The 13142-nt window shown below is 40.4% G+C and overlaps 1 protein-coding gene across 3 annotated transcripts in view; it reads left to right on the top strand.

The window, feature by feature from the left end:
- Nucleotides 1-13142, top strand: part of LOC123967344 (vasoactive intestinal polypeptide receptor 2-like) — a 48946-nt gene that overhangs the window by 21707 nt on the left and 14097 nt on the right. The window contains exon 5 of one of the 3 annotated variants that reach the window (XM_046043507.1): nt 257-354. The exons of the other annotated variants lie outside the window; for them this stretch is intronic. Within the exon in view, the coding sequence (XP_045899463.1) occupies nt 257-354 (98 nt within the window). The remainder of the gene's footprint in view (nt 1-256; nt 355-13142) is intronic. 3 annotated transcript variants of the gene reach the window in all.

The following is a 13142-nucleotide window of genomic DNA, read 5'->3' as shown; positions in this document are numbered from 1 at the left end:
AGTTTTTCTTTTTTAATAAATTTGCAAAAATTTCTACATTTCTGTTTTTTTCTGTCAAGATGGGGTGCTGAGTGTACATTACTGAGAAATAAAATGAACTTTTTTGATTTTTGGAAAATGGCTGCAATGAAACAAAGAGTGAAAAATTTAAAGGGGTCTGAATACTTTCCGTACCCACTGTATATGGTAATTGTAAGTCGCTTTGGATTAAAGCTTCAGCTAAAAATTAATGTAATAAAATGTCTGTGTGTCCCAGGTGTCCTCAGCAGGAACTGCACAGAGAACGGTTGGTCTGTCGTCTACCCCGCCATCACCATCGCCTGCTGGTCGAACAACACAGATGAACCCAGTGAGGTGAGTTCAGCGTCTGTATGTCACTTTCTGTATGAAGTTATGTTTGTGCTGATGATTGGTGACCTGGAAAGGATAAGCTTTGTGTTCTGATCTGAGCTCTGTGTGTTCGGTTTCATATCCATATCATCGTATTGTTAGTTAGTTAATGCAAAATAATCAGTAACACTTTATTTAGGTAGGAACCAGTGGGTCATAAAATAATAATATAAAAAGGGGTCATGGGATAGAAAACAACCAATTAATTTTACTCTAATATTTGCTTCTTGTGTGAAATATGGGATATTTTTACTTCTTCAAGCCTCATCCAGTTATTCAAATAAAACCATCAGAGATGTTTAAAAGAGACATGGAGAGACAAAGGGTCGCAGGTCAACATGGCTTCATTTTCACAAGCTAAAATGGTACTTGTCTAATTTCCTAGGAGGTTTCCTTGATAGCATTACGTAATTTTGAAACATGACAATCTAAGACAGTAACCAATAGAAGAAGAAACCAATTATCTTTTTGAATTTATATACAGTTTTTGACTTGAAAGGAACCTGAATTTTAGCAACAGACATCCGGTTATTTATTGGAAACTTTGCATTTCAGTTGACAAAGCAATCTCACCTAAAGGACCGTTGGGTGTGTTTCCTGGTTAAAACAAAAATCTACAAAATGCTGCGTGCAGGGTTTAATACCACAATGGTTTCCTTTTGTGTTTTCAATCGGAACAAGTTTACATGTGAAGTCCCACGTGCGGAGGAGAACGTTCTCATAAGTGCAAATCACAGATGTCTGTGGTGTAGGCACATTAGAGGATCTTATCTCCGTTTCAACCCACTTTCAATGCAAACCAGCCACAGACCCACTTTTGAAACAGGCGATGCTTGGCTGATCTGTTTTGAAAAAAGCCGACCACGAATTAGTTTCAGTTTGTTTGTTTGTGCAACTTGTGTGCGGTGCAGAAAGAAAACCTCCTTTTGACAGGTCAGGTCAGTATTACACAATTAGGAGCAGGTTTCAGTTTTCTGTCCTCCTGAACTCATGACGCTTCAAGAAATCAGGAGTCTGAATTAAAATAATAAAACTACTAATCTAAACATTAATCCAGCAGATATCTCCTAGCTGGATTTAGTTTGTTCTCACGGGCAAAATTAAAGGTTGAGAAAGAAACATAAGCACCAAAGATGCTCACAAGTCTCTGAGCTAGAGTCCAAGTTATGTCTCAAGTCTCTCGTGGTTATAATGAATGTTGCCTGCTGCATTCAATCCAGGCTGCTTAAAAATCTGCATAGCTATAAGTGATTCTGTAACTGTAACCTGTTTTTCCACTTACAGAGCACAACCATGTAATGTGCAACGCAGTTAATGACAGAATAAAAGCTTATTAATGACTGTAAGTCAACTCCAACTGCAGGCTCTCAAACCAGTGTAACGTTAACTAAATGAAACTGTAACGTTACATGATCAACAATAAACCTGTAACCTGTTTTCCACTTACAGAGCACAACCATGTAATGTGCAACGCAGTTAATGACAGAATAAAAGCTTATTAATGACTGTAAGTCAACTCCAACTGCAGGCTCTCAAACCAGTGTAACGTTAACTAAATGAAACTGTAACGTTACATGATCAACAATAAACCTGTAACCTGTTTTCCACTTACAGAGCACAACCATGTAATGTGCAACGCAGTTAATGACAGAATAAAAGCTTATTAATGACTGTAAGTCAACTCCAACTGCAGGCTCTCAAACCAGTGTAACGTTAACTAAATGAAACTGTAACGTTACATGATCAACAATAAACCTGTAACCTGTTTTCCACTTACAGAGCACAACCATGTAATGTGCAACGCAGTTAATGACAGAATAAAAGCTTATTAATGACTGTAAGTCAACTCCAACTGCAGGCTCTCAAACCAGTGTAACGTTAACTAAATGAAACTGTAACGTTACATGATCAACAATAAACCTGTAACCTGTTTTCCACTTACAGAGCACAACCATGTAATGTGCAACGCAGTTAATGACAGAATAAAAGCTTATTAATGACTGTAAGTCAACTCCAACTGCAGGCTCTCAAACCAGTGTAACGTTAACTAAATGAAACTGTAACGTTACATGATCAACAATAAACCTGTAACCTGTTTTCCACTTACAGAGCACAACCATGTAATGTGCAACGCAGTTAATGACAGAATAAAAGCTTATTAATGACTGTAAGTCAACTCCAACTGCAGGCTCTCAAACCAGTGTAACGTTAACTAAATGAAACTGTAACGTTACATGATCAACAATAAACCTGTAACCTGTTTTCCACTTACAGAGCACAACCATGTAATGTGCAATGCGTCTACAACTAATGATAGCTTATAAACTACTATAAGTCAACACATCCGCCAGACTCTCAAACCCGTTACGTTAATCGACTACCACAAGTTTGGCAAGTAAACGCTCATTCATAACGAACGACAGTCGGAGTTAACCTCTGGGAGGTCGTAGCTAAAGCAACAAGAAAGCTAACGTTAGATGGCCAATGCTGAGCTAAACTGTCAGGAATTATACTAGAACCCAGATGCAGACACGGAGACAATGCAGCCGTTTATTGACTGAAGCAGAGTGAGCAAACTAGGCAGGGTGAGGTGGCAGGGAGTTTCCTTCTAAGCTGTCTGGACTGTGGCTGGAAGGGTTGCATCTTGGACTTCGAGAGACTTGGAACTGGCAGGCAGGCTGAGCAGGTAGAGCAGGCGATCTGGAGACAGGCAGAGAGAAACTAATTAAAGCAAACTGGTTACTTGATTAACAGGCTTAAAGCTAGATGCTAAGGCAAGACCTACGGTACACGACTTAACAATCCGGCAGGGAATGGAAGTCCGGTCTCTACTTAAGAAGAGGGAGGGATGGCAGATCAGGAAAGGTGCGCGATTACCAACAGGTGCAGCTAGTGCCAACTAAGGAAGCCCGACACGCCCAGGATTGAAAAAACTGAGAGAAGGGAAGGAAGAAAAACAGAACAAAAACACAGGATAGGTTATAGGTAATGCCGGGAGGGGAATAACAGCAAGCTCATCATTTCCTAAAAATAAACATTGTTAACGAGTCCCGCACCTCGAGTCTCAAGTCGAGTCTGAAGTCACTGCGTGTGCGACTTAAGTCTCAAGCCTGAGTCTCATACTCGAGTCCCCATCTCTGATAAGCACATCTTTGTACTTTAACCAACACATTACCTCGTTCACTGTCAGTGTTGGTGAGTAACTAGTTACATGTTATTTAGTTATGCAGTTTAATTTCAAAATAAATGTAATTTGTTAAGATTACGAGGAAAAAAATGTGGAATTAAATTCAGTTACATATGAAAAGGTTCATGATTACATTGGATGTTACATCTAAATATTTTCTGTAAAAAGCTCGGCTATATGTTTCTCATGTGCACATTGTCTTCCTTTGCCGTTTCCAGCCACAAAGTTTGATGCTGTTCTGATGCTTCTGATTGGTTCTCATGTTTGAATTTTCAGCGCCACCCGTCTGCCAGTTAAATTACCTCTCAAGCTGTCTTGTAAAAATGGTTAAGAGTAGAAAACTTTGAAAAGGAATCAAAAAGTAATTAAATGTAATATGTTACATCACTAAAGTAATTAAATTTTAAATAGGGTAACTTTTTATTGGTAACCTCCAAAGCAACACTGTTCACTGTCTCTAAATTGTTATAAATTGTTTTGGGCCAGTTTGGGCCGTATGCACTACATAAAAGTAGATGTTTATAGTATAGTCCCAATGAAGGAAAATTTTATGTGTCAAGGATCAGATTTCATCTCCCCAGTTTCTGTTGCATCGCTTCTTATCCACCAAACCCGTCAAAGGTCACACACTGTGGTGTATTAACAGGGCTGATTTCATATCAGCTCAGTGTTTCAGCATCTCTGCATGTGTCTTCATAGATGACACTGTGACCGATAAACCGAGAGGAAGCTCAGGGTTGAGAGAGAGTATATCAAATGCGAGGAAAGAGAGTTTTTTCCTGACCCCAAGCGACCTCTTTCTCTCGTCAGGCCACAGAGAAATTATCGTTTCCTCGTTGTGTTTGTGTTTCTGCACTTACAACATCATCAGGTCTAAACTTCAATCTTACCTGCCTACATGAATACCACCTGTAAAACTCCATATCAACCTCACGTCCCCAAATCCAGACTAAACACTAATTCTGAGCAGGTTTTGAGTTTGTTGGGTGTGAAAAAATGACACCATGCGAAGTAAATACAGTCAATGTCTGAGTGTGTTGGTGATGGATACTATTTTACCACAACGCAAAGGAAATGGAAGAGCTTCACAAAGCTGAAAGAAAATTAAATATACTGCGGGTGATGGTGAAACAGCTCCAGAAAATATTAGTTTACAAAGAAATAAGTATTTTTAAATTTTAAAAAAACCTTTGATGTCTCTTCGGTGAAGTTTTCTTGCTTAATTAAAGTTGCAGTTTGATAACATCTGACGTTGCATATAGCCTTGTATCATTTCCTGTGGTGATATTTTTTTATATTACCTTCTAAAACAGGATTTTATGATGATGATGATGATGATGTTTGTAGTTTATACTGTATTTAAATTATTATTATTGAGTGTATGGATTTTGGGACGCAGGACGATAAACATGTTAAATATTTAAAATTTTTGGGCAAGCAGCGAATACACAGGTCACAATACATGGACTACTTCAAGTAGATAAATAAATAAATAGATAATAATAATAAGTAAGTAATAAATACAGAGGTTTACGATGCCTGGCACATGTCTAGTTGCCGCTGTCAGCAATATTTAAAAGCCTGATGGCAAAAGGAATAAAATAATTTGCATATCTGTTAGTTTTCCTTGGGGGGGCGAGGTAGCGCCGTCCTGAGGGCATTAAACAGAATTCCTGACTAAGAACGTGGTCAGGATGACTCACGACCTGTCCAGCCTCCTGGAGCACCCGTTTTTTCCAGAGGGAGCTCAGGTCTGTCAGCTGATCGCCACTGATGTTGGAGCAGATTTTAACAAGGCTGCTGAGGCTGTTCTTGTCCTTCACAGACAATCCATAAAACCTGCAGATTAAAGAAAATGTTAAAAGACTTTCAATAAATGAATAATAAAAGTTGCATAAGATGCTCTGGGAAACATTAAAAGAATTTAGTTTAGCGATTGACTCTGTGTTTTTGTCAAACTTGAGGTTGGAGTCTAACATGGTTCCTAAGTACGTCTCTACAATTTCAACATTTTCTCCATGAGTGATGCTGGCTTCTGGGTTAAAACGGTTCTTCCTAAAATCAATGATTAACTCCTTAGTTTTTGTCACATTAAGGTCCAGGTAGTTATAATCACACCATTTCACAAATGCTGATAAGGCACTCCCGTGGCCTGATTGAGCCCCCTGGTACTTTTTGCATCAAATAACGCTTTGTCAGCCTTTCTGAAAGCGTCGGTATCTGACGCCCTGAGATGAGAACAGACAACAACACACGAGTAATTAAGAACAGGCACATTAGTGGGAACCTTCTTTGACAGACAGGACCGTTTGGCATGTGCAGATAGGGATCCGGCAGGCAGCACGGATTTGGTACCTACAAGGAGTTAGAAGTTTTATAAGAGACAGTGTTCTCTGAAGAGATGAGGTTTCAAGAGGTTCTTGAAGTTAGAGAGGGACGCCCCTGCTCTGATGGCGTGTGGTAGCTCGTTCCGCCATCGTGGTGTCACAGATGAGAACAGCCGGGACTGGGATTGCTTTGTGTGAAGGGATGGCAAAACATAAATTATAAGAAGAACAAGATGACCTGCATGGCTAGATTTGTGTGAACCAACCCTTTAAAGAAAGAGCTCAGGAGGGCAGTGATGTGGACTCAAGACCTCTGAGTTTATGTTCCTAAGCTTTTAAAAAGGTTCCTGAGGTGGAAAAAGGGCATTTTCTGTTTTCACATTGAACAAAAAAGAAAATTTGGGGTTTCACTGCTGCCAAAAACAGTGTGATCAGCAGACAGAAAACATCCACGGTACCAGGATTCAGAGTTTTACCACGCTGACCCGGTCTCTTGTTGCGTGGACTTGTGGCGAGACACTGGCTTAAACTCTCAGCTCCTCCAGCTGAGTTGTGGGGGGTTCAGGTTCTGGTCTTCTTCTCTCTGCTCTCTGATCCGCCCTCGGCTGTTCCCATATCTGATTCTTCACCAGATGAAGGCAAACAGGAGGCATTTCCCCCCCACCTCTTACTCCTTAGAGGATTACAAAGCAGAATGACACAGCTGAATATTTAACCCTGTGAATGTTGCAGATGGTTGTAGAAATTAAAAAACACCCCCCATTGTTTTCTTTACTGTCTTTTACTCAGAGCCGTAAACCTGTGTTATCTGTCTACTCCGTTAGTGTGTATATGTATGTTTAGACCTTCCCGTCGCCCCGAGGCGTCCTGTTTGATGCCACAGAGCTTATTTTCTGACCTTCCCAGTTATTGCTTGTAGTCACGGCTGCATTCCAGGTTTATTCTGAGCTTTAAATAAAGAAAGTAACATCCAGGTTTAAGAGAATATCCAAACCATTATTGTGTCCACACTGCGGCACACACTCCTCTTGCTCTCTCGTTACATTTGACATGGGAAGTCCGAGTTCAAAGTCGGAAACGCCCCTCTAAGACGGATTTCAGGAGAACCGCACTACCCCGACTTTGTGATCCAAGATGGCTAGTTGTAAACAACGGCTGGCCGAGCACGAGGTTTTCCGACTTGTTAACTGGAACGCCGTCAACTCTGGTGTGCCGTCATTCCCAGCTCCGACTTCCGAGGTAAATGAAACGCACCGTAAGTGACGGTCCTCCATCAGGCGTCAGTGTCTAGTGATTGTGTGTATGTCTCTTGTTTTGGCGACATAAGTAGAGGAAAATAATCTATTTTATTTCCTTTATTGTCAAAAAAATCCCATCAAAAGACCAAAATCAGCAATCTGTTTGTCTGTCTTTCTATATTTTCTGACTTCCTGTCTGTGGCTCTCAGCTCCAAGGCCATTGGTTCCTACTGAAGATGTAACTTTCAAAGAACAGGTCACAAATATATAGTTATTTCTGTGTTTACACTTTTATATACTTATCAAACAAACAGGAGGAAATGGTGCATTTGTTTGGGACTATTTTCAGCGGCCGATGAATCCACATGTATGTGTGACCGAGTCAGAATAAACTACAGTGTGTGTGTTCATGGTGATGAAGGAACATGTGACCCAGTGCAGCAGTGAGGCTCACTGATGGGTTTTTAATAGTGTTTGGACAACAATGGCGCTCTACGGCTCAGAGGAAGAAGGGATATCAGTCTGTGATAAACACAGGACTTGTTTTCTCCGTTTATTAAGCATCAAGCAAAGAAGAAGAACTCACTATGTGTGAGTCTGACCTTTATAGCGACTCTGTCTTTGGTCAGAAGAGTTCAGTGTAGGTGTGTGTGTGTTGTTGTGTCCTCAGCTACTGGAACATTCGGCCTGTTTTTAGTTCTCGTTTTTCTTGCCTTAGTTACTATTTTCTTAGATAGGCGGCAGACACAGTTAAACCGCACTCCATCCGTCGACACAGTTAGCGTTTATAAGTAATGCATCTTTTAGCGAAGTTAAACTCAGCTCATAAGCACAACACGGGTTTTATTGACAAGAAGAAAAAATATAGAATATCACAAGACCGATCCTCTAAAAGTCAAAACTTTTCTGTGGATTTACCAGGCAAGGTGACAGAAATCATACAACTTCACAAGTGATTAAAAACATGTTGGTGGTAAAAGCAGCTAAATTAAATAAGCTAGAAAGCACTTTAATATGGACAGAATTACATAATTCATTTGAAAATCCACAACTCATCAGTTATCAAAACTTTTAATGTAAAAAAAAAATGAATGTGGCGCGTTTAGCTCAGTTTCCTCGCAGTCCACTGTCCTGTCAATAAAGTCCAAAAAAAGGTCCACAAATATCTTTAAAAACAAAATAAAAAAATGAATCATAATGCGATTTGTATTTATGTCACAACTGCGTACGTAGCTGTTGGCTCTGCTGTTAAGGAGTTGGTTTGAAAAAGGGACTGATTTTTTTTTTACAGAAGTGTTTCAGTTATAACAGATAAAACAAATAAACACTAACATGCACGCAGAACAAAACACATCCAGTCGGGTGCAAGGAGAGGCGGAGAAGTGTGAGGAGAGCGCACGCATGTAGTTTTTTCTGTTGCTGCAATTTACTAAACAACTAAATATTCCGAAGATAAGGAAGGCTCATTAAGTAAAACTCTGAAAAGCTGTGACCCGGAGGTCGCCGGTTCAATCCCAATGAGGTGCCCTTGTGCAAGGCCCATAACTCCTCCAGTGGAGCTGCTCAGCGGCCAGCAGGACTGGGCAGCTTCCAGATGTGAATGTGTAACAGTGTGATGGTGATCAGGGCCTTCCTGCAAGTGAAGCTTCCTGAATAAATGAAGGTTAAATAAAAAAATAAATAATGAAAGTAACGCATCAAAAATTACCATCCATAATCGCAGCAGCAAGAAACCCTTAAAGTCTGAATTTATTCGCCACTTTCACTCACTCGACACTAGGAAGGAAGAAACGTTTGAATGATGAAGTGCTTCAAGCTCTTAAACTGTTATTTCTTTGCTGTCACAAGCTACAAAGTGAAATGACGTCTTAAATCCTCTGCAGACAAATGAAGTCTGCGATAACTTTCCTGGTCGAGCATCTTAAATGAGAGCAATATTCAAATTTGACCATCAGGTCTCTTAATTTAGCATCTCATCTAAGCTTTCTGTGGGTCTCTGTGCAGTTTCCTTTCCAGAGCCATCTTTCTTTTTAACATCTCTCTGTATTTCTCTGTTTACAGAATCTTTTTCCTCATCGCCGGACTGTTTTTCTTTCCTCTGTGTGTGTAAACATGCACACACACATGGTTGTTCAAGACGTCAATCTCTTTTATTTCTTTCCCCGCTTGCTGCAGTTTTCAAACTTCTGCTTTAGGAACAGGATGTGTGCATATCGCAGTCTTGCTTTCATAATCTTCCCCATGTACAATAGTTTAGATAAACATTTCATATCTTGGTTTATACTAATTAAAACTGTAACGACGCTGGAACTTAAAGCAAGATGAAGCGCGATGCGGCTGACCTACATCATCTGGCTGCCTGACCGAGAGCTGACACTGCTGATGCTGTGGAGATTTACTGAAGCTCAGAAATAGATAAGGAGGCTGTTTGTGCGACGTTGCCTTGTATAGAAAAATGTACCAATGCTCCGTTCGACAGTTGTGCAAAGAAAAACAAATGAACTTCCTTTTATAAACTGTAGTGACAAGTGCTGGGACTTTGGCCCAACTGCTGCATGTGAATCTTAACATTTTTATTGTGTTGATTTGTTCTTTGCACATGTGGATGTCAGTAAATTCTCGTCAGGCACATTGTTTGGCTCGATTCATCCACATCATTGTTGTCAAATGTATTTATTTCCACTGCCACAGTCAGCCATACATGGATGTAGAGGCACTCACAATCACGTTTGCATATCAATGTCCCCTTCTTGGTCTTCATCTTCTTCTACTTAATCTTCCTTCTTCTTCTTCTTCTTCTTCCTCTTTTACTTTGTCTTCTCCCTCTTCTTCCACTTCTTCTTCTTTTACTTATTTATTATTTCTAATTGTACTTATTATTATACATCTTCTCTTTATTCTTCTTCTACTTCTTTGTCTTCTCCTTCATCTTCCTCGTCTTCTACTTCTTCTTCTTTTACTTCTTCTTCTACATCTTAGGTGCGTTTGATTTCATGCGACGCTGCGTAGCGCTGACAAGAAATTGTGTCCGACGTTTCCCGAACGCCACCATGTCACGTCATTAAAACCTTACGGGAGCAAGGCGGCTGCACAAAGTTGAAACCACGCTTTTGCCAGGCCTCGCGGCACACAAGAAAAATGCATCAATCAGTCATTGATCTCAGCTCACACTGGTAGAATGTGTCCGACTTGACTGCGCCGTTTTTATTCCCCGCCCTTGCAGTCGTCTACCGCTCACGTTAGACTATGAAGTCAGCGAAAGTCAGCCGCAGTCATCTCGAACGCACCTCTTCTCTTTATTCTTCTTCTTTTACTTCTTTGTCTTCTACATCTTCTTTTTCTTCTTCTACATCTTCTCTTTATTCTTTTTCTTCTACTTCAACTTCTTCTACTTTGTCTTCTACATCTTCTTCCTCTAGTTTTAGTTATTCTACTTCTCCTTATTCTTCTTCTACTTGTACTTCCCTGTAATTTCACACTTTGTATCGCACCAGCGAGGTTCTCCAACAACAGCTGCTGTCATTACGCTGTAAGGAGCTGTCACAAACACACTTGCGGCTGTGGCTATTTACAAAATAAACTGCAGGGAATTTGTTACTGGAGTATTTCACAGCTCATACTCAGACTCAGTGTTGTGATAAAAGTAACGCTGTCTTTTTGTCAGCATTGTGGTTGTCTTGTCTGAATAATGGACAAACATGCTCATGTACCGTGTGAGCATGAAAAGTGTATCGTGAAGATCGATATGAACGCCAAGTTTAACAAGAGCAGCGATATCTTGAAATATCTGTTTATTTAAACTCACTGGAGGACCCAAAATCAAACATAATTTAGGGTTGAATGTTTAACAGTTTATAAAGAAGCTGCAGCAGACATCGCTTTGTTTTGCAAAGGAGGGACAGTTTTACTCTTGTGAGTATAAATTATGGTGTTTGACAATCAAAGTAGCATCTTGTTTCCAGCCTGTGTTGAATAGACAGACGCAGGATGAGCAGCATATTTAGGTTCTTCAGTTGAATAATGGCTTTGATCGTTTTGTTTTTTTAATTGCAAAGTTTAAAATAGAGCAGCAAACTGATGAAATAAGAGAAAACAAAAACAAAGGGTTTTTGAGGAGGCGAGTTATGTAAGAATAACAGTAAAGCAAAACAGAAGCTCGTGAATCATGCATTGTACACACATCTGAGCTGTGTGACAGAAAGCAGTTGAACATAAAGATGGATTTTAACAGCACACACACACACACACACACACAGCTGGCTTGTGATCCTCTCCAGAGCCCTCAGGTGTGGGATTCCACCTCTTCGACTCTCAGTAGAGCTTTCTATTTGTTTCCTGTTGAAGAGACAGAGGTTTTCCGTCTGGGAAACATTCAGCTGAGACCAGGCGTCACTGCTGGCACTCAGATACAGATCCTCACACAGCAGACGCAGCTGATCGTCTCTGATCACTCTCACCGCCAGACAGAACTGATCACACACTTACTTCAAACACTAGTTTTCAAACCAACTTTGATGCCACGTGTGGACTCAAACACAAGATGACATTTATTTGTGAAGTGAACCCCAAACAACATGCTGGCATCGTGTCCTTATGGAAAAGACAACTTGTTTTCTGCTCCACTCAACTATGTAAAAGAACTCCAAACAACATGGTGGAAAAGCTCAAGCCTAACACTAAGACGTGCTATGTGTGGAAACACATCGCTCAGGAGATGAACTAATATGTCCTGCAGCAGCTTAACGGCAACGTGAGATAATAACTTCCCAGTGTGAGCGAGAGAATGTAAATTTCGTGCACAGTGCTAAACGTACCTGCAAGCGTCTGGTTTGTTGGAGAGAAGAGACTCCCACATCATTCGTCTTTTCTTCTTCACACAGCACATCTGCTGCTCACATAACGAACCTCTGTCAAATGTCTGTGACACCCTGGAAAATCCGCCTATGTGTCTCTTTGGTATTTGTCTCCGATAAAGAACTGATAAAACTGATTTTTTGGCCTTTATTGCCCCTGTGGATTAGGAGTTAAGATACCGACCATAAACCAAAATGCCCCTGGATAAATTGGGGGTTGTGGGCCTTGGACCCTCTCACCGGGGGGTCCAGGGGCATGCCCCCTGGAAGAACACTTTGTACATTTTAAAGTTTTCTATTTCTAATGGAACCAGACTTCTTTTTGCAACCAGAAGAGTCGCCCCCTGCTGGCCGTTCGATAGAATGCAGGTTTGAGGGACTTCCGCGTTGGCTTCGCGTCTCAGACCGGAAGCTTCCCGCTTGTGCTCTACTACATTTTGGAAGCCAATGTTGTACTTTTTACTCCACTACATGTATTTGACAGCTTTTTACTGCCGTAGTTACTTTGCAGATTTGTGTTATTAATACAAAAAAGTAACCAAGTAGTAAATTATGATGTATTAGTATAGATTACGCCACTTAGCAGTATGTAAAGTTATTAAAATTAGCCCCCACCTTTACCAGCTTCACTTCACTGTTTTAGAAATTAAAGTTTTTAACAAATGAAAAATACACTTGCAGGTTCCTTCATGAATTTGTAACTTAATTGTGTGACAAATACTTTGAAATGTATGCTTTTACACGTCTAAAAATTTTTCTACATTTTAAACGTACAGCAGTGACCTCATTTGTGTGCACATACATTTTGCACGGGGGCATTGTCACAAACAGGAAAGGGCCAGCCCCAAACTGTTGTCACACGGTTAGAAGACCACTTAAACACCAGAAACTGAACCCAAACCCCTCTGTTTTAACTATAATGATTGTGCATTTCTTTGTAAATAATTTTTTCTTTTTGTTTGAAAGATTACAGAGAAAATTGTGTAAATTTTAAATCCTGGTCACAAAAACGATTTCGGTCATGGTCTTCCCATTCCTCTGGTCTCTGCCATGAGTCGGTCTTATTTAATACACAGCGCACAGGAGCAGAAGAAAAAGACAGTGCACCAGATTTAGACTTCTATCATGGCCAGGAAGCTGTTCAGCC

This window comes from Micropterus dolomieu, linkage group LG01 (genome assembly GCF_021292245.1).
Source record: "Micropterus dolomieu isolate WLL.071019.BEF.003 ecotype Adirondacks linkage group LG01, ASM2129224v1, whole genome shotgun sequence".
In the NCBI taxonomy this organism is placed as follows: domain Eukaryota; kingdom Metazoa; phylum Chordata; class Actinopteri; order Centrarchiformes; family Centrarchidae; genus Micropterus; species Micropterus dolomieu.
The sequence above is the reverse complement of the archived record's forward strand: the minus strand, read 5'-3'. Positions and strand labels throughout refer to the sequence as shown.